Raw genomic sequence first — 21,263 nt, 5'->3', positions numbered from 1 at the left:
ACACTTCTACCGTTTTTTTTTCGTTTTAAGGTTTGGCTAGTCCTACCATCTTTATCTGAATTTTTTTCCCAACAATAAAACGTGCTTGAGTGGCTTTTTTATTAAACCTAAACACCATCTAACGGTATATTAACAGTTTTTAAACTTCAGACCGCTGAAATAACTCAGAAATTTTGGAATCTGGATCCAGATGTAAAACTACAAAAATTTATCTACCCATTCTGTCTAAAATTCGAAGCTAATATCTTATAGCCTAAAGCCTACAGCTAAATAACGAAATCCAAAGTTTTTTTCAGTTTCCTTTGTTCCACAACCCTTTCTCCTAATAAAGTCATTCATTCACTCTTTTCTTTTGGGTGTACTACTGTACCTATCGTTTCAGGACCACCCGTTCGAAAAAATAAATAAACTGATAAACATTTCTCTCTCTCTTTTTCATTTCCAGGTCTCGTCCTCCTATTAATAGTCTGCTGGGGGGTTTCCCCCAGGAAATACGTCATGATGTCGATAAACAAGCCGGCCGTTCCTCATGAAAAGTGTAAAGATAAACTAAACTTTTTGCGGTTTTTCATTTGGCAGAAAAGTTCAATTAGTAGTTCAATCAGAACCGCAGGAGCCCCCTCTCCATGTGATGATTCGAATCTCCGATCCTTCTTCGACGACTTCTCCGACGAAGAAGACGTTGTCTTTCATCCCCAGTACCCCTTTTCGCGATTCTTCTTTCCCACTTCTTTCCTCTCCGTCGACATCAAATTGAAGGGAGGCTGTGTTGGTTGGTTGGTTGGGCCGCCGTCGGGTTGCTTGCCTCGGGCCGTCGTCGAATGTATAGAGACGAGAGACCGTACGAATCGAGGAGGCCACCACTCGTCATTACACAAGACATCACATGACACCGTGGAGGCACCCAGACAGTCGGGGCACCTAGAGATCCAACGATGAGACAGTCAGAGACCGGGGAGGGGTGGCCTTGTGCGCCGCTGCGCGCGCGCGCTCGCTATAGCACACAGCGTATACACATAGTGTGGCGGAGGCCTCCCCTCCCCTTCCCCCCATCACTTCTTCTTTCTCCATTTTCTCGTTGGGGCGCAGTTGGCCTTGCCGTTTACATTCCCTTCTTCTTCTTCTTCTTCATAGGGTTGGTGGGGGGACACACAAAAAAAAACACATCATTGTGCTGTTATAGTGAAAACGAGAGAGTAGGAAGGAGAGAGAGCAAAGTGCATTCATTTATCTCTCTCTCTCTCTCTTTAGTTATTTTTGAGAGACAGCATACTACTACTAGGTGACCAATTGACACAAAATGTGTCTTCTACTTCTGACCAGCCTAGACAAACTGGCGTGAGAAAAAAGCGATGAAAAGGAGGAATGGGAAATTGTTGTGTTATAATGTATGGCCCACCCAGATAGCAAAAAAGGACAAAGAATTAGAGGTGTCAAGGAAAAGACATAACTACAGTATGCCCTAGGACTAGAAGAGGTAGAAGAGCTAGTCAGTAGAAGCGTAGGTCTAGAAAGATTACGGTAGGTATAGCTAGGTCTCGGTCTCGTAGGCTTCCTGGATATGGTAGGCCCAGTCTAGTCTAGTGGGATCTTTGAAACCAAAGCCTAAGACGTTTTCTATTTCTGGGAACAAAAGTCTCAGCTAGAAAAAATCTAATGGTATCCACGAAGCCTAAGCTTAAGACCTTTTCTAGGGGTGTCTAAGCCATCATACCTTAACACTAAGCCTATACCCGAAAATGTAGGGTATAAGCCTAAGCCTAAAGCTTCTACTTTCTGTCTAAGCCACATAGGATCACTCTAGACTTAATATTCCAGTTTTCTCAGCCTAAGAGGAGTCTAAACCTCAAAATACTTCCAGTTGGGTGTACGCCTAAGCCTAAGGCTTCTAGTCAACCTTACACAAAGCCTAAACTAAAAAAAATGCCGTCTTCCCTAAGCCTAAGGGCCTCTCTGGCCTACTGTAGCCATGCCACGTCATAAGAAAAGTCAGAATCCCCACACTCTCAAAGTGCGATGTACTTTTGCCCCTTTTCACTTTCAAAGTCAAAAATTTCAGCCGTCGTCTTATAAAATTATAAATGTACTTTCTCCATGTATAACTCTGATATTTTTCAGATAATGAATATGACTTACAAGCTGAATGATCTGACAGAGGAGATTTTCGGCCATTTGTGCAACGTGGCACTTCACAAATGCAGTGATAAGTCGGAGAAGAAACGAGCCGGGTGTGGAGGCAGGGCGATGCGAAAAAGGTATGTGTTGGTGGGAGGGGTACTGTAGGAATATGGACTCTCAGCCGACATGAAGCCTGGGATAGTGGGTTTTCATGCTAGCCGGCTATCTTTGACCGAGTGTAACCATGCCATACTTTATCAAAACTTGCCAAAATTTTGATATGTTATATAACAAGACTAGTCCTTCATTTTTGTAGTTGACAACTTTTCTACCCCATCGTTCCTTCGCCTGAAATAGGCCGCCAAAAAGTAACTCGGATGAGGGCGCCAAGGAGCCCGGACCCATCGTAGTTATAATTTAAAGGCGCATATCTCAAAAGTGGGCGGAGCTATCAAAAAATAGTCAACTACAAAAATAAAGGCCTTGTCTTCTATTATAGCATACCAAAATTTGAAAAAATTTGAACCGTTAGGAGCGCCGTGGTCGCCGTGGGGGATTGACTCAAAACTAATAATCCTGAAAAAAATTGGACTAACTTAGACAGCTTGTACCAGTGTTCCCTACGGTTTAATTAGATTATATTTATATTTGTCTCGTAGAACAAATTTAGCTCTCTATTTTTGTAGTTGATCACTTTTTTGTACAACCTTCCCCAAGGGAGATATGGCACGTTGAAGTAAGGCGGCATGTGTCTGCGAGGTCTGACGATCTTTAAAGGCGCATATCTCAAAAGGGGGCGGAGATATAAGAAAGTTGTCAACTACAAAAATATAGATCTAGTTTATTGCTACCAGAAAATATAAATTTGATAGAGGAAACAGGCTAATTTTGAGTTTCTCTTTTTCAGAGTTCTAATCAAAAACTTCGTATCGGACCTCTTCAAAATGCCCAAAAAACCGGCGACATCCCGCGAACAAGACATGGCGTCGTCGGATGAGGAGTACGATGATTACGATATGTCGGAAGTGTCGTTTTACGAGGAGGACGTCGACGAGTTCCGACTGGAAGACCTTTCTCAATACGAGCATCCCCACCATCATCATCAAATGTCTCATCAAAACGAGCTGTGGTGTCATCAACCGTATACCACCACTGAAATCCAAGGTGGCTTCGGCACAATGACCTCATTGTCTCCAGCACCATTCCATGGCTACGAGATGTCTTCTGGATCCTCTTCATCAAGTTACTCCTCATCATCCTACGGATCCTACGAGATGTACGGTAGCTCCATGTCTGAATCGGCGACTGAAGGTGACATGCCACTGGCAAGCGATCCATTGGGCACGACTTCTTACGAGACGTACCCGGTGACCAGTATCCACGGACCTGGCTCATTTTTCCCCGGAGATGAATATTTCTTGGCGGCGGCGAGGCGAGAGGTTCCAGTCTATACTGTAAGTAATCACTAGACCATGGGGACCGCAAAAAACCCAGAAACTTGAATTTCATTTTATTTCAAGTCTGCTAGGTCATTTTTATGGTATCCATGAAGCCTAAGCCTAAGGATTCTATTCCACTGAGCCTAGGCCTAAACCCTTTTTTTACGTCCGAGGACAAAGTCTTCTAGAGTCTAGACAAACCTCATAGTATCCATGAAGCCTAAGCTTAAAACCTTTTCTAGAGGTGTCTAAGCCATCATACCTAAAAACCAAGTCTAACCCAAAAATGCAGGGTTTAAGCGAAAGCCTAAGACTTTGTCTAAACCCCTTTTTAATTTCAGTCCTCCTCTTCCTCCTCATCATCATCCTCAACATCCCCGGAACCCTCACGTGAAGACACCCACGAGCTGACGGACCTCGACGTGGCCACCGGCGAATCTCACGCCAACAAGAAAAAGCGTCGAAGCACCGAACTCTTCAACGACGATTTCAACGTCGCATTCCAGAAGCGTATCAAGATCTGAATCCAGTCTCTTTAGGCTTAATCCATTTTAGGAACTTCTTACTTTCTCTCCCCTATCGATTCATAATACTTATCCTTTTTCTTTCAAAAATCTTCAAAACTTTAAAAATCTTTCAAAAAAATTGAAACCCCGCCCCCTTTCTTGTTGTATTATTTTCACTGCAAAAACTGGTAAGAAACCTACAAAAAAAGTCTCAAAAAATAGTTAAGTCCTCAAAACTCCCCCCTTTCCAAACCAATTACTTTAATTTGTCTTTTACGGGAATTCTCACTTATCTCTTCTTATGCATTTTTTTTTCGTCTCGAAACGCATACGTTCACTCAGTCCCTGTCCCACTCTCTTTCCCAGTTATTTTTGTTATTTTTTGTCTAATATTTAGTCAAAAAACTCTTCTGCAATTATTTGTAAATACAGTACATGTTTTTTCTATTTTTTCAGTTTTATAAATCTTAATTTATTGAAATGTATTAAAGGAAGTCCAAAAAAAAAGAAAACAAGTTTTGAGCAGGGGAAGGAATCGAACCAGAGACTCACCGCGCCAAAAGCAGACTCGTTAACCACTCGGCCACGAGGGAGACAAAAACGCCAAGGAGAGGAGACGGTGATAAAGGGGGAGCTTGTCAGTAGATTCCGCGCAGTGAGAAAATTTGAATTTTCAGCGGAAATCAGTAATTTTTATCTGTAGAATATGCTTCGATTCTTTCCCATTTTCAAATTACTCCACTGGTTGCAATTACCTGAAATTGTTGCGAAAAGTACTTTTTTCGATTGTTCCACATGGAAAAACTACCAAAAATCACCAAAAAAATATACTAAAAATCACAATTTTTTCCATAAAAACTGTCGATTTTTCACTAAACTAACCTTCTGAACCTCTAATTATAGCAGTTTTTCACTATTCTTGCATTCCATATACCCCTTTTTTGTACAACCGCGCTCAACCGGAAATTTTCAAAAAAGTGTTTTTTTTTCTTTTAAAACAGCGTCTTTCAGCTGATTTAACATATGAAAACTTCTGAAACACCGATTTTTAAAAAAAATTTTAATCTCCACCGTTCGAATACCAGTTCTCCATGGTACCTGCGTAAAATTTAAAAAAAAACATTTTTCCAAGTTTTTCCGGGTATACCACCCATAACAAGCTTTCCATCCTTACAATCTACATTCCAACTCTGCAACATCGCTCCACCATCAACATTCCCAACTGTCTGTTTATCAACGCCTCTTCCACCCATAACCATCCCCCTTCATCTTCTATTCCATGTGACCTCTTTCTCCCTCCATCCGCGCGCGCGGAGGGATAGAAACAGACGGACGACGGAGTGATGTGATGGTCAAATGGCCTGAGAGGGGGGGGGGGTCGCCGGATGGTCAGCAGGGACAGAGGGACAATAAATGTGCAGCTGGTGTGATGGAGAGAGAAAGAGAACGGAGAGAACGGACATGCAGATGGCAATGACGTCATTTAATGAGGAACGGTCCGAGAAGAGGGGACTAGTGGTCCACAAGAGGAGGTGTTTGCTTTGGAAGGTTCTAGAATGCCCCAGGGAGGCCCACAAAGAAATGACAAAGAATATTGAACACGAGTAGCGCTGAGCAACAATCACGGCAAAAAATACGTCAAAAACGAGTCAAAAGAACAGGGGTTCACTGGAATTGAAAAAAAACACTGTCTGGCGCGCCTAGGACGCTTTTTCATTAGTAACGCATTTTGACATTTACGTTATTTTATAAGGTTAGACCAGACAAACTTTGAGGTTTTGTTGTACACTTCCAAGCACGCTGATTCCGAATTTCCGACGTATTTTTTTCCGAGAGCTATACTGTACACCGAGATATCTGAGTTTTAGGTAAATTTTGCGGGGTTTATATGGAATTTTGAAACCGACTTTTGAAGTATATATGTGTCCTACGTGTTTCTACGACGTCCAAAAATGTTCTGACAAAAAAGTTTCGAGAAAAAAGACACAGAACATTCAGAAACACAAAAAAATGTAAAAAGTACCAAAACTGACTAACAATCACTAAAAATGACCTTAAAACTCCTATATTTAGATCCAGTGAAGCTTTCGGTGCAGAAATTAGTGAACTTTTCAAAATTAGCGTGTCTTAAAGTACTTAATACGAGTTTAATCGTTTTCAAAGCTCAGGAGCCTTCTCTAACCGGAAGCTTCGCGCCACAAGCGCCCCAGCCAGTTTCCAATTTCCTGAAATACTTTTTTTGTCGTATACCTCACCAACTATACGATTTCTATATCAACCAGCTTATTTTCCGTTCTACCGAGCACAAAATAGGAAAGGCTTATGGCTAATCTCCTCTCACAGCCACCACCTGATATAGAGATTCAGCTGCTCTGATAACGTCAGAGGGATATATATTTGTGATATGATATATATTTCAGATTTTGGGAGAAATAAGTTTTCAAGGGGGAAGGGGAACAAACCGACACACAGAGGGATCGGGAACATTAAAAATTTAGAAGAAAAAAGAACAAACAATACCTGTCTTATGAAATATTCCATGAGGTAACCATGACGAAACGGCACAAAAATTGGAAACAGAAACATCTCACAACTCCTTTTCCCTGAAAATGAGAGGCAGTGGTTTTGTGCAGATATTCAAAGATTTCTCCAATTGGAGTACTGTAGCTGTGGTGCCGCATGTGGCAAATGCCAATAATAAGGTTAGTTTCGTAGAAGTTAGAATACTGGCTAGAAACTCAATCTTATGAGCTGAAAAATATACCAAAATGTAGATCTCTTCGAGTTCTATGAATAATAATAATAATTTATTTACGTCCGCAAGGTACGTGATAGGGAAAAATGTGTACGAGTTCAATTTAGCCGTGTTCCAAATACTTGTATTCGTAGCACAAATGCGACTTTTTCTTTTTCTTATTTCTTGGAACGAACGTTTTTTCGTGGGAGATCGGAGATGAATTAGCATGCTTGTAGGTATTAGATTTGATATCCAGTGTTTCCAAAGTCACGATTTTGCTATCTAAGGTCATAACGAAGACTCGGAATGTTATCCACGTTCGGCGTCTGATTTTCATGACCTTCATCCTCTGAGCTTTCCGGAGCTTCTTGAGTTTTTCCAGCTTTCTCTTCCTTTGAAGTATGGCGTAAGCCTTCTTTTCATCCCATTCTTGCTTTTGGTTACTCACATTCTTTTTGATTTGTTCTCTTCTTTTCTTTGCCCAATTCTTCAACCCTTGCTCGATTTTTACGGCATATTCGTTCATCAGCGTATTCCAACTACAGTTCTCCATTACCATGTCGATTGTCCGTTTGATTCCTTACGTCTTCCTAACAAGTGATGTAAGCCCGACCTGAATGAAAAAAAAACGGGGAATGAAAAAAAACGGGGAATGATCCAATATGAGACCGCTTGCGATCCAGAGTAGTAAAATGACTAAAAGAGAAAGATGACACTTTAGCCCGGCTGGCGGTTTTGAAAATCTAATAGGAATTATGTTGATAAAGTATGCATCTTTTTTTTAAATTTTCGGCCGATTCGGAATATTTTACGATGAGTTATAACGATTTAGCCAAACATACTATTTTGAACTTCTGAACATATAACACGGTGTTAAAGATGCGCGGAAACATTTTAACAATATATTTTGTATTTATGAACGTTGTTCAACAGTTTTGACTTGAAAAAAGAGTCCAGTTCAAAATTAAAAGTTTTCCAATTTTCAAATCAATGGCAGGAACAGTCGATAATCGACAAAATCAACTGAAAATGTAGATTGCGGCGAGTTCTATGACACTGATATGATAAATACCTGCTAAGGATTCATTATTGTACTACGGGACGGGTAAACATGTCAAAAGTACACGTATTCTATCAGAGACATATAACTCGCAGATATCTACATTTTGGTATATTTCCCAAATATTCAGATCTCCCGAATCTTCTGGATCGCCATTTTCGTCTTTGTGCTTGGAATGTTTGGTTATGAGTTGTATATTCTGATTGCCAAGTTCTTCTCCTATCCGGCTACTGTTAATACGGAGATCTTGTTTCAGAAACAGGTAAGTGGGGAAGCACGGTGTCTAGGAGTCCGCCGAAAATCAAGTTTTAGTTTTAGATGATCTCAAAAAAAAGGCGACAGTTGAAAAAGCAGGGCTTTGAGCTATGAGTCTTTACAGATAGTTTACAATTAAAGACGCATACCTCAAAAACCCTAAAACTTCAAAAAAAATTTTAAACTCCAAAATTTAAAAATCTTTTCAAAATAATCTGTAAAATGGTGCCATAACAATCTCAGTACAACATTTTTCTTAGGAAACTTACAATTTTTCTCAAATTTTGATGGTTTTCCCAAATTGTTATACTTACATTCAGATCTTCCCCGTGGTCACTGTATGCAACATGAATCCCTATAAGTACTCGGTTGTCAAATCAAACTCTGCTTTCCAAGGAGTCAAGAGCCTAATGAATGCCTATTCGGCCGCCGTGGATGGCACCTACACCGCTGACAAGTGGGGGCTCTACGTAATTACTGAAATTAGACACAGATTCAAACGGACTCACTTTTTCAGGAAGAAAAAACTGAGGAGTACGATTTGGACGCTCGTGCCGCTGACGCCTTAGTCCTCGAGGCGAATCTTATCAGTGAGGCCAACAAAGCACCAGCCTTATATACATATGCGGATCTAGTCCAGGATTGTAGTTTTGCTGGAGCACCGTGTGCTGAGTAAGTGTGCTGTAGTGTTCAAAATATATGAAGATTAAAAAATTTCAGGTCCGATTTCAAAAAGTTCATTGATCCGGTTTATGGAGCGTGCTACTCGTTCAACGAGGACGCCTCGTTAAACTATTCTGTGAGCAGAGAAGGGATACAGTTTGGATTGAAATTGATGTTGACAGTAACGGTAAGTCAAATAGCATAAAAACCTGAAAACTGTAAAACCTGAAAAAAAAACAAGTCACCAATTCCACAAAAATTTGAAAAATACGGACATTTCAACTTTCTGTTACAGTGCTCCCTGTAGCTTTACAGTTTTAAATTTAAATAGGTTGAATAGATAAAATCTCGATCTTTATTTTTGTAGTTGACTACTTTTTGATAGCTCCACCCCCCTTTGAGATATGCGCCTTTAAAGTTTTCTCGCTTCTCTGTTCCTTTGCCCTCTGATATCAATCTTTAAAGGCGCATATCTTAAAAGCATCCAAAGATATCAAAAACTTGTAAACCACAAAAATATAGCCCATAACTAAACCTACCAGAATAACATTTACTAAAACCCAGCAAACCAAAACGGGCGGCGCCACCGACTTCCTGCCAACAACTCGACTGGCTGGCGCGCGTGTCGGCGTGAACTCGCGAGGAAATGAGCCAGGATTAGATTCGAACGGAATCGATGCAGGAGTTGGATATGAGAGTGCTGTTTCTGTCACATTGGTGAGGAGATAGTGCTTAACTGGCGGAGTCAAAAAAAACACGTTACAGACCCAACACGTGCGCGCCAAGCGTCCCTATGGCAAGTGCCTAGACCGTGAGCCAGAAACCACCGACTATTATCAGGTCTGTCTGTACATCTGTTTGTCCTCCATACCCACATTCAAAATTATAGGATTACACATATACTTTGGAGACCTGTTTCAACGGGTGTAAACAACGGGATACTGTAGCTAAATGCAATTGTGCTAATCCAAGAATGGCGTTGGGTCCGAGTGATACTGCGTGTCAACCTGTTAAGGCGGATTGTAAGTTTATTTTTTCAGTAGAACGCGTTTGTATTCCTATGGTTATAGTGGACTGCCTGCAAACCCTTAAAGGAAACCAAACAAATTCCAATCCCAATATCGACCTGCTCGTCGAGTGCTCTTGTAGTCCTCCATGTGATGAATCCACCTACACACCAACAGTATCCCTGGCACAGTTTCCGTCTACTAGTTATTATGTCGCCACGTCATCAACCGCAGGGGTATGTCTTGTCTGTCTGTAAACCCCGAATCGGGATATCCAAATTCAGGTCGGTAGCTGCTCCTCCTCCAACTCGAATTTCGGCTCCAAATCCGCTTGTCAAACATGGTATAATAATAACGGAATGATTCTACAAGTGTTTTTGGAGACGTTGAGTTATGAGTTGTACACGGAGACCGCTGGGTATACGGTAGGTCTTATTTCATCAAAGTACGGTCTAATGAACTTCAAACTTTAGGTGAGCAATGTGATCAACGATTTGGGAGGACAAGCTGGCCTATGGTTGGGGCTCTCAGTGATTTCTGTCGTTGAGGTATTAATTCTGGACATCCAGATATTCAGACATCCAGACATACTGACAGAGAAGAGAGAGAAGTTTTCAGATGACCGGATTGCTTCTTGTTATGGGCGCCTTCTGTGTGTCGGGTGGAGCTATTAAGATAGCGCCTGATGATGATGAGATAGAGAACGATCACCGAATTAAAGATGTAGAAGATGTCAAAAAAGAAATCGACCATATGGATAAACGTCATGGAGAAATGGATAGCAGTGATGATGAGCCGGAGGATAAGAAGGAAGAGGAAAAGAAGGTTCAGTAATTGGAATAAAATCTTATTGAATAAACTGTTGTATAAAAAATTAACCCGCCACAACCATATTACAGATACTCGAAAAACTCAAAACAAAAAGAAATTAACATTTCGTTGTCAAAAAAGTGCGTAAACTTGTGACGAATGTGTTGACGACTGTAGAATTCTCACAGATAGCTTCCAATGCTTTCGTCACGTCTTCAGATGACGAGAAACGGACGAGCGTGAGGTAGACGGTGTCGAGGAGTCTGGAAACGGGCATTTTTTTGATTTTTGGTACAGAAAGACTTTTTGAACTTTAAAGGCGCATAAAGTGGTCAGAAAACTACAGTATTCGGTGATTTTCAGTTATTATTTTATAAAACTCAGTGCAAACCAGGGTTGAGCGAAAAGCCGTTTTTGAAATGACGGAAGGCACAATATAATACCGAAATCTCTACCAAAAAAAACGAAGTTTAACACAAATCGAACCAATTTTTAGAGCTTTCTAGAACACAATACGGACCAAAACTGGAATCCGCTCGACCCTGGTGCGAATAGCTGAATACTTCATGCTTGAAAACCACCAAGTATCAATCTTCTACGATATTGCAGGAACAAATTTAATAAACTTGAAGATTTTCCATTTTTAGCGCCCAGAGAACCTAATTTCATCTAAAACTCACGTTGGATGCGCATTTGTAGCCAATGCCACCGGTAACAATGTATGAAGACTGTGTCCATTCAGATAAGTTCTCAATGGTCCATCATCTGCACACAGTTGCTTGGAAATCGTCGGGCACAGGAATTGATCGGATAGCTAAATTTTTAAAAAAAATATGCTCAGATTTGATATTTAGGGAACCTTACCGCTAACAACGTGGCACATTGCTCAGCAGACGACACTACTGTACATGCAGCTGTACACGTGGACAATAGATGAATGAATAGTCGAAAATCTTCTGGTGGACACGATTCGGATTGTACTTGAAACGTGCGGATTCCCTCGGTCTTCTCCACAAAGTCTGATGAGTACATTCCCTCGAAATAGTGACTATTTTCACAGATCTTTTTCATTGGCGCCACCACGATCTCCTTGTCATTCTCATCTATGAAATGGAGGAGCTCTTCGGATTCTGGAGCATTCTCCACAGCACATTCACCTGCGCCTTCTTCGGTCGGGAAGTACCACATGTCGTTTTCACAGAGTTCTCTGGAATGGGGCGACAAATGTTTTAATGAATTTCTGTGTACTTGTCCTAACTCGCTTCAAAATGAATAAAGATGCGCAGAAACATTTTAACATCATGTTTTCTATTGTTGCTCAAGGTCCAGTTCAAAAATAAAAGTTCTCCGATTTTCAAATCAAGGTCAGAAACAGTCGATAATCGACAAAATCAACTGACCACTTTGGTTTAAAAAAAAGTTTATGAAAAAGGGCATGTTTCACATGGCAAAAGGGTCATTTTGGCACATTACCCCGGGCCGCAGTACAATAATAAATGCCCCCAGAAATAGAACTCGCTGAGATCTACATTTTGGTATATTTTTCACCTCTTGAAACTCAGTTTGAAGCCAATAACCAGTAACTTACTTAATCTTCTGCCCACTTATCAGAATCGACAGGGCTCCAACGATCTGCGACGCGAAAGATGGCCCATTCTCGTAAGTCGTCATTTTTCCCAACTCTCGAAAGTTATCCGGTGAGCTCATGACATGAGCCAACGCATTAAACAACTCTGTCAATGCTGGCACCTTCGCCAGACGGATTCTCTCCTTGACCAACACAATTTTAGCGATCGCCGCTTTCGTCCGATGCACAAAGTCTTCTTTCGTGAACTGTGAATTGATGTGAGCATCTCCATAACTATTATCCACGTGACTCGCAAACTCGCGAAGAATTTCTCTTCCATGCTCCGAACACTTGTCACAATGTTTACAAGGCTTAGCGTATTTCAACATTCGACACGGCGAAGCACAAAGACCAGTGAGGATTCGGACATGGAATTCCAGGTCGAGAAGACGATAGACATGAGTTCGATGGGTAGCCATTCGACGGAGCACTCGATAAGTTCGGAAGTCTGGAGAACTGGTGGATCGGAGATAGGAGACAACGCAGTCGACGACATCTGGACGGATAAGGAATTGAAGGTTGTGATCGTCTTGAGCCAGCCAGGTGAGGAGCCATAGTTCTCCTTCGATTATCTGAAAATGTTATTGTCAAAATTTTGATTTTGGTTACAAGCCCCGCCCTGAAAACAAGAACAGAAATTCCCGAATTGGTATCCTGTCCTGTCCTCGGATCCCCCCACGTCACTCGAGACAGCTGGCGCGCTTCTTACAACCGCGCTCTACCGAAACCGAAGAAAATTGTGTGGGAAATTGAGAGGCAGGGAATTTTGGTGAAGCGCAGTTGTCAGGGCTCTACCGTGCTAATAAAACGAGAGACCAAAAACCCGGCTTTTGCGAAAAAGTCAAATTTTCGACTATGATTAATTAATTAGAAGAACCTTGCCGAGCTCTGGTACGGAAAACTAATTCCACCTTCAGTTTTGGGGGCGGAGCCCAAATCCTAATGGAAAATAGAAAGAAAACTCACACTCTTCTCTTGTCTCTTTTTCTTCTCCGTCACATCTTCCTTTTCCACTTTTTCCTCCCCATTATCCGACTCCACATCACTCAAATCATCTAGAATTCCTTCGCTTGGCCTGAAACACACATAGTTTACATCTCTTCACTCTGAAATCCTTACCGTCTTGGTGCTGGCGATGACGCTGCACTGGAAGAAACTGAAGATGGAAAACTATAGCTAGGCGACGGCGCATTGTATGGTGGAGACATTGAAGCGGATTGGGCTCTTCTTGGCGACGTCTGTGGTGTGTCGTATGACCACATTGAATAGAAGTCTTTATGCAATCTATCCACAGATTCAGCGATATTCTGATGAGTTGCTCCGTTGTCACCATCTCCAGATCCATTTTCAGCATTTGTGAGTCTTTGCACAAAATCGATATCCACCGCAGGCTCGCATTCCGCCAGATTCTCCTCCACATACTTTTTCACGTCCCTCACCACCGTATTCACAAATATCGAGTTCTCACTGAGATGTCTCATTCCAGCAGTGTCATGTACAAAGTGTCGGAATGCTGAAACAGCGGCGACTTTCTCCTCAATTTGTTCCGACGATGAGAAGACATCAATAACGACGTCAAGTGCTCCAGACGTTCGGAGTTTCGCGCGGCCCCATGCGGTCTGGGAGAAGGCGGCGAGCATTCGGTGTTTTTCGGGGAGAGAGCAGGCGAGGAGTTGCTCGATGAACTTTTCGGTCTCCATTCTGGAAAAAATGTGTTTTGCTGTTGTTGGGGTGATTCTATTTGTGTCTGTGTTTTTGTTGTTTGCTAGGGACGCTCAGGAGTAGAGAGGGGACTATTACGTAAATAAACATGTTGATGTTTCGATCTATTGATCTTTTAGACTCTCTGATGAAAACGCGCTCTATAGTGAAGTAACAATGAAATTTAAAAACTGTTATAGCACCAAATAGTACAAACTTAGTCTTAAAACTTTATTTTCTCTATAACTTTCTATCAGACATATAGTAATGGCACCATAACGTTCACAGTTCGGTTAAATGCTTTCTCACCGATTCTATCTTTGAAAAACTTTTAATGAATCATATAGATCAAAAGTAAAGCTCCATTTTTGTAGTTGACAACTTTTTTGTACGGGCACTCCCTAGGAAGTTACGTACCGACAAAGTAATTTCTCTCTCAAATCGACCAATGCAGGTTTTGCACAGGGTCTCGGGATGAGTAGTGAAAATAAACGCGCTCCGCTGAAATCAGCTAAAATTTTAGCGCGAAATTCAAAATATTTTTTTTAATTTTAAAACTTTATTTCTTTATTTAATAGAATTGATCTTGAAAATATGCGAGGCAGTCGAAAAACTGGCCAAAAATGCGGAAAAACAGACATAAATCGGCTCAAAAAGTGATCGATTAAGCTCCGTATCAAAGTGCCACAGTGAAACAGCGAATTGAAAAAATTAAAATTTGAATTTACCGCCAATGTCTAGTGGAGCGCATACGATTTCACTACTCACCCCTAGACCCTGTGGTTTTGAGCTATCGTATTAAAATAACCATAACTCACTATGGAGTGATCGTACAAGAAAGTTGTCAACTACAAAAATGGAGTTCTACTTTTGATCCTTATGATCTATTAAGCATTTTCTTATCGAAACAATCAGTGATACCGTAACACACTCTGAAAGTTAGACATTTTCAACTGAAAATGGCCAAAGTTTTTAGAATTACGGATATTACTGTATTAAAAACTTACTAGTTAGGCTCAAACCCAATTTTTTCTAAAACTTTCTATCAGACATACTCTTTCACTCTTCTCCCCTTCGGCTATTTTGGTCAATTTAATAAAACTCACTGTTCTCTAATACAAATCGAATTCGAGAACAAATCAATCACAAACTGTCGGTTCTTGTTACTTCGCTCGAAGAACATCTCAATCACGTGTTCGCTGCATTCACTGAAAAAGGAAGAATTAGGTTGGCGGACTAATGAAATGGGCTTGTATATCAGGAATGGAGAATTCTAGAATTGCAAAAACTGTTGAAAAATTTGACTGATTCCTGAATAAAGCCACATGCCTTCTACAAACACTAATGAGTCTGAATTTTTCAAAAAATTATATAATTAAAACTTGTTAACCGTGGTTTAGAGGCGCATCTAATCATTGAGCATTGAAAGCCTGCAAACTTTGGTCGGGAAAGTTTTCTGTTGCAAGACTATTTTGAACCGGTGCGTAAAAAAACTAAATATTATGAGCCGACAAACGTTTTAAAATGTATATCTCGGCCAGATCTATCTGCGACCTACTACAGGCCGCATGGTTACTTGATAATTTGCCGCTGGCCGGGCTAAAATGGCTTTTTTGGTCATTTTTGCGTTTTTTGCCACTTTTGTCGGCCCACGGTTCATAAATCAATAGCCATCCGGTCCTTAGTAAGTCACAGCCATAGTTCTCACTGAGATCCGCATTTGGGTATATTTTTCAGCTCATAAAACCCAGTTTGAAGCGAATTGCGCGCTGTTTTTCTTTCATTTTCTCAATCTCCATCATTCTGATCCATTTCCTCTCTTACCTTCTCGATAACTGTCTATCCAACACATTATTATGTCTCTTCAACAACACTTTCAGTATCTTCACAACCTCCTCTCTTCTCTCCACCTTCGCCAACAATTTTCCAAGATAGAAACCTCCGTTGGAGAGCATGATGACCTACAAAAAATCATATATATTTTATTTGCTTTTTTCTCTTTTCTCTCTTCAATGTGTCCTCTGTCCCTTTGTATGTCAGGGAGTATGTGGAAACCCGGAGACGACAGAGAACATCAACGATCGATCACCCTTTTCCCCATTGGAGTAAACAATCGGCCGATCGACCAAGTAAGCTGGCATATGGAGCGCACGTGACGAATCTCTCGCAGATGTGTTATCGTAAAGTATACGTGTAGACGATGACGTGGATTAGGTTGACGGAGTGTGTGTTTTGCCGAATTGTTTAATAATCGTCATTGTTTTAATATTAATGATTAACACGGGAATTTTCCTTCCAGAACTTTCCAGGTTGCAACCTTTGAGTGTCGGTATTTAAAGCTTTTTGAACATCGGGCCTGGATTAGAAACTTCCAGACATACAACAGAATCTTTGTAGGGTCATCAGACAAAGCAGCACCATATAAGAAAGGTAAAAGATTTTCAGAGAGGGATTGAGCGGAATTTCTGGAGCATCGTTGTCGAAAATCTTCCAGCGCGGAATTTCCGGAATTTTCAAACCGAAAACGTTGGAGACAATTTTTTTTAAATTTTTTTGAATTCCCGCTTTTAAGATGTCTGCCTGCACACGTAACTGAAACCAATCAACTCTTCTAAGCGATTTTCACAAAATGATCTCAAATTCGACTGAAATTATTTTCTACCAACGAGCAATTACTATTTTCTCTTATTGCACCTTACCAGACATCAAGGAAGAGCGCTCTATTGATAAAAGGCAAACTTCACCAAAAATGTATTTGATAACGATATTTGATATCACAGCCAGTACCAGATTTTGGTAAAACGCAAAAAGTTCCCTCTCCCAAGCCACCAATTTTCAGATGTTTCAGTCCAAACTAGTAAGAAAAACTTTCAAGTTGTTTTGACACCTTTAATTAAACACCTACGTGTTGTAACCTGTAATTCGACAAAAACAAAAAACAACGTATAGTCTGGTACGTGTTCTCGTTATAGTGATGTCAAAACATACATATAACGAGAACTGGAACAAATTTCAGACATAAAAACAGAAGAAAATACAGAAAATACAAAAAAAAGTGATTTCAAGACCCTGATAAATGGTGCCGAAGTTCAAATTCGATTTTTTTTGCATTATTTGAAACGTTTTTTTGCAAAAAGGCAAATTTTCGACTGCGATTAAGAATTTGAAGAAATTCTGAATAATCATAGAAAATTTTCAAGTTTCAATGAAACTTTTCATCTAACCCAATTTCAAAACCCCCATTCTCAAACCTAATCAGTCACACTCCTTGCCCTTATCAATCCAACATCTATCCTATCCTCTACCTGCCATTCAACACCAACTGACCATTCAAAGTTCCTGTACTCCCACTCTCCTCTCTCTTCTATTTCGCAATGTGTTGTTCCCCTAAAACAAGCTCCGCCCCCTTGTTTGCTACCCCTACTATTTAAGAGTGAGCCAAAGATCGTCTCTCCGCAGTTTTTGAATGTGTTGTTTTCGTTGAATGTGTTTTCGAAGGCAGCGACGGCCGCCACGGCAGAGAGGGGGAGCCCCGTGAGAACCCCGGCGCCCCTCTCCGTCTCTTACCAGTCATGTGACTCCGCCCCTCTCCTGTTCTGGGCGCTTCTGCGCACACACACTATTTTTTTTTCTTCATTCGTTGTGTTCGATACCTCGCTCGCCTCAAACAGCGCATTCGTCCTCCATTTGCTTGGTTGTTGTGCCTTATCGTCTTGTTATTCTTTCTTCTTACATTTATTTTTTTACCAAATTCAAATCCCAGCTACTTTCAGATCACCCAACAACTCAAAACGTATTCCAAAATTGCAAACATGAGCGTAGATAACAACGAGACCGAGATGAAGATCGGACACCCACCGGCAACAAAAGTCGGAGGACGTCGCATCGTCAATCGTAAGGATCGCAAGAATTCGGACTCGAATGATAACGGAAACTCGGAGAGCTCTGACGACGTCGCCGTCAGAGAGATCGTAGACGTCGATTTGCCGGCTAAGGTGAGTAACGGTAACCGTGGGTTACTGTACTTCTTGATCGGTCCTTCTAAATCAAATATCGCTTTTCCAGATGGAACGCTCGTATCCAACTGAAGCTGTGAAGCGGGTTCACGAGAAGCCAGTGCCAGCTGTTCAGCCTAATCATGTCTTCCGTGCGGACAAGTCTGGATCAGGACAACATCAATTCCAGCCACGCAAGCAGACTCACTAAATCAATGAATCTCAACAAAAGCCGGACACTCTCCCTGACATACTGTAACTCTTGCTATATCTTGTATATATCTAAACTTTAATTCTGGGAATGTAATTCTGTCTGTAGTTTCTTCCGGTTGTATTTAAACATTCCCCCACCCGTCTTCTATAATTGATAAATAAATGTAAGTAACTCACTCTAGTAAACGAATGATTTGACAGAGACAAGAAGATTCGAAGGCATTGTGTCACCAAGTTGTCGTTTGTGGACTCCAGAAGCAGAGCGATCCGATCGAAGAGAATTGTGTTGCTTGATAGCCAACTGGTGACAAGGTCTTTGTTGTTGCACAGGTTTCCGATAAGGCGACACATCGAGACACGGATTTCGATGTTGGACGTCGTGCTCTCGAAGATTCGGACTGGAAATGAGAAATTGGGTTTCGGGATTGGGAATCATGATTGCAAACCGGGCCGGGCGTAACTCGCTTGAAACTAATCACTATCAGACGAAAAATATACCAAAATGTAGATCTTAATGAGATCTATGTTTGTGTCGTGCCGCGGGACGCGGGCCGGCCCAGAATGGTTTTTTTGACAATTTTTGCGTGTTTTGGTACTTTTTCTCAGCTCGGGCACATTAACCTGTGCAAAGTCACAGATATAGAACTCGCCAAGATCAACATTTTGGTAAATTTTTGAGCTCATAATATTGTGGTTTAAGCGAGTTACACACCGGCCCGGTTTGCAAGTATGTTGTGAATTGCGCAGTTAATTCTCAGAAAGGGATTTAACCTAGACCAAATGGTTCTGATTTTTACTATTTTTAAGTAGTACCATTTCTGATATGGGCGGTTCCGATGACAATTTCTTAAAATTATGCACACTTACTGCCGCGCATTCTATATCGGAAGTTATTTTTTAATCAATAGGTCGAGATTGCTTCAAATCTGAATTAAAAATGAATAATACATATGTTTGTCCAGATGGCCTGGCTACATGTGTTACCGTACAAATTATCAAAAACTCTTGCAAAGAAATCTTGGCGTCCTCCTATGCATCTTGCCACTTAAGTGAAAATATGACGCTGTGATATCAGATATCGTTATCAATCACATTTTTTGTGAAGTTAACCTTTTATCAATAGAGCGCGGTCTCCCTGTTTATCCAGATGTCCTTTTTCCCCTATTCCACTATTCCAAGCCTTCTCACTGCCGTCTATTTGTCTTCACACTTGTTTGCTCAGCCAAAGTGCGCTCCGCCGCACACACACACACAAATTATTGTTTAGCGCGAAGCATCAGAATTCAAATTTTGTTTCTGCTATTTTTACCTGCTTGATCCAAAAATCCTCGAGAAGCCTTTCGAATCTGCGTTCCAGTTGATGTACTTTTGTCGGTATAACAGCAATTGGCAAGGATACTGATAGAGTATTTGTGAAGGTCTTCTTGGTACCTATAATAAGTGAAAAATTCCAGAATTTTCCGGAATTTTCTGCTACTCACATTGATGTACCCAACAGAGAAGTTTCCCTAGTGAAGACCGCTACCAAATCCTCCAAATTCTTTCGGTGCGACACAAAATCCTTAATTTTCGCGCCATTCGGCAGCATCGCCTTCAATTTTTTCGCCGCTTTCAGTGCCACCTCTCGATCCGTCGTCCCCTTCATCTTCCCCATCACCTCCTCGAACTCATTGGGGGCATCCCCGACTGGCGCACCGCTCGACGCGTTTTTTCGTTTTTTGGGTGGTGGTGGTCCGCTCATTATGGTCGTTGTTGAGGCCTGTAAGATTATGTGTATTGTCTATTCCATTCGTACCATCTGCACCCCCTCACTGTCCTCTACGGCGCGTACACACACACACACATACACAGTCGATATTTGCGAGGTCGGAGGCACTGCGCATAGACCTGTGCACTGAAAGTGCGCCAGCGATTTTGTTTGCGCACTTTTTTAAATTTGAAAATTTAAGGTTTTAAATGCGATTTTTGTTAGTTTTTACTAGTTGTTAGGATAGGATTTAGTGTTTTTCACGATTTTGAACAGTTTTTAAACTTAGAGTAACTTTCTCTCTTTTCACCATCCGCTATTTTCACCCTCCGGTGTTTTCCTTTAAATCTCGTTATTATTATTTCCTATAATATAATAATATTATTTTATGCATTCCCACCTACCTTATCCATTTCCTTCTAAAAAAAATCAATAGCCACCCCTCGCCACAACGAAAATAAGTCTCCGCGGCCGCGTTGGCGCGTTTCCCGTGCGGCCCTCCGTACTCTGCGTCTCTTCACTCCACACACTCTCTCGCTGTGTCTGGCACTCAGCCAACACAATTCGCGCGCGCATTTTCGCTATTTTGAAGACAGCGGCGACCCCCCGTCGGCCGTATTTTCGGTTCGATTAGTTATTTTCAGCTTTTAGACGTGGATTCCACTGAAAAATAGAAGAAAAATGAGTGGAAAACCACCCGGAAATCGAGTTAATCGATTTTTCTCATTTTCTATCAATTTCCAACCGATTTTTCTCTAATTTATACCAATTTCTATAGTTTTTCATCATCTCCATCGAATTCTCCATTCTCATATTTTCATTGAAAAACTTGAGAAACCCGATTAAAATTCACCAGTTTTCACCAAAAACTCATTTTTCCACATTTCCCCTCAATTTTTAAATTTCAAAGTTTCGCGCGCACGTCCAAACTCCGCTCAAAAGATCAAATCCACTTTCCCAGGGGGTTTCGAAAGGGATTAATGTGATTAAAGCATAAAAATTGGCATATTTTAGGCTATTTTTATAATTATAGGGGTAGATGTGGTTTCAGATGAGTTTTATTGAGAATTTTGAGTTTTTAGAGGAGTTTTAAGGGGGCGGGGCGTAGGAAATAAAGCGTAGAATAGAATTGGGTGGAGATCTAATAGGATGGAAGGAGAAAAGTGGCATTTTTCGAAGATTTTTGTCAAAATTTCAAAAAATCTGCTATTTTTCCACTAAAAAGCCAGTAAAAATCGCTATTTCTTGCAAATTTTCTGAAAAATGACCAAAAATAGCTGAGAATAGCATATAGACGGTTCTAATAACGGCTAGTGCGGTTTTTCATGCTTCATGATCAATTTTCTTAAAAAATTACCGGAAATCGCTGGCACGCCTTGAGCGCG

At 41.0% G+C, this 21,263-nt stretch overlaps 5 protein-coding genes across 5 annotated transcripts; 3 read left to right on the top strand and 2 right to left on the bottom strand.

Moving 5' to 3' along the window:
- Window positions 1-2,121: 2,121 nt before the first annotated feature.
- GCK72_000069 (uncharacterized protein) lies at window positions 2,122-4,081 on the top strand (the record flags this gene model as incomplete). The annotated part of the gene is made up of 3 exons (XM_003095541.2): window positions 2,122-2,255; window positions 3,026-3,572; window positions 3,899-4,081. The coding sequence occupies 3 exons, from the start codon at window positions 2,122-2,124 to the stop codon at window positions 4,079-4,081; spliced, it is 864 nt and encodes a 287-aa protein (XP_003095589.2).
- Window positions 4,082-6,672: 2,591 nt separating this feature from the next.
- GCK72_000068 (uncharacterized protein) lies at window positions 6,673-10,619 on the top strand (the record flags this gene model as incomplete). The annotated part of the gene is made up of 12 exons (XM_053722247.1): window positions 6,673-6,765; window positions 7,991-8,122; window positions 8,436-8,585; window positions 8,633-8,787; window positions 8,836-8,965; window positions 9,343-9,495; window positions 9,544-9,618; window positions 9,668-9,800; window positions 9,849-10,021; window positions 10,070-10,210; window positions 10,259-10,333; window positions 10,404-10,619. The coding sequence occupies 12 exons, from the start codon at window positions 6,673-6,675 to the stop codon at window positions 10,617-10,619; spliced, it is 1,626 nt and encodes a 541-aa protein (XP_053590892.1).
- Window positions 10,620-10,713: 94 nt separating this feature from the next.
- On the bottom strand, window positions 10,714-15,878 carry GCK72_000067 (uncharacterized protein; the record flags this gene model as incomplete). The annotated part of the gene is made up of 8 exons (XM_003095543.2): window positions 10,714-10,858; window positions 11,276-11,409; window positions 11,460-11,802; window positions 12,184-12,794; window positions 13,189-13,297; window positions 13,342-13,923; window positions 15,030-15,131; window positions 15,748-15,878. 8 exons carry the CDS (start codon window positions 15,876-15,878, stop codon window positions 10,714-10,716), a joined length of 2,157 nt encoding a protein of 718 aa, XP_003095591.2.
- A 1,857-nt stretch (window positions 15,879-17,735) lies between these two features.
- Window positions 17,736-18,129, top strand: GCK72_000066 (uncharacterized protein; the record flags this gene model as incomplete). Its single annotated transcript, XM_003095552.2, has 2 exons — window positions 17,736-17,918; window positions 17,989-18,129. The coding sequence occupies 2 exons, from the start codon at window positions 17,736-17,738 to the stop codon at window positions 18,127-18,129; spliced, it is 324 nt and encodes a 107-aa protein (XP_003095600.1).
- A 180-nt stretch (window positions 18,130-18,309) lies between these two features.
- On the bottom strand, window positions 18,310-20,014 carry GCK72_000065 (uncharacterized protein; the record flags this gene model as incomplete). The annotated part of the gene is made up of 5 exons (XM_053722246.1): window positions 18,310-18,529; window positions 19,121-19,175; window positions 19,441-19,562; window positions 19,613-19,890; window positions 19,979-20,014. The coding sequence occupies 5 exons, from the start codon at window positions 20,012-20,014 to the stop codon at window positions 18,310-18,312; spliced, it is 711 nt and encodes a 236-aa protein (XP_053590891.1).
- Window positions 20,015-21,263: the final 1,249 nt, after the last annotated feature.

This window comes from Caenorhabditis remanei, chromosome I, assembly GCF_010183535.1.
Source record: "Caenorhabditis remanei strain PX506 chromosome I, whole genome shotgun sequence".
Classification (NCBI taxonomy): domain Eukaryota; kingdom Metazoa; phylum Nematoda; class Chromadorea; order Rhabditida; family Rhabditidae; genus Caenorhabditis; species Caenorhabditis remanei.
Note: the sequence above shows the minus strand (reverse complement) of the source record. Positions and strands in the feature narration are given on the sequence as shown.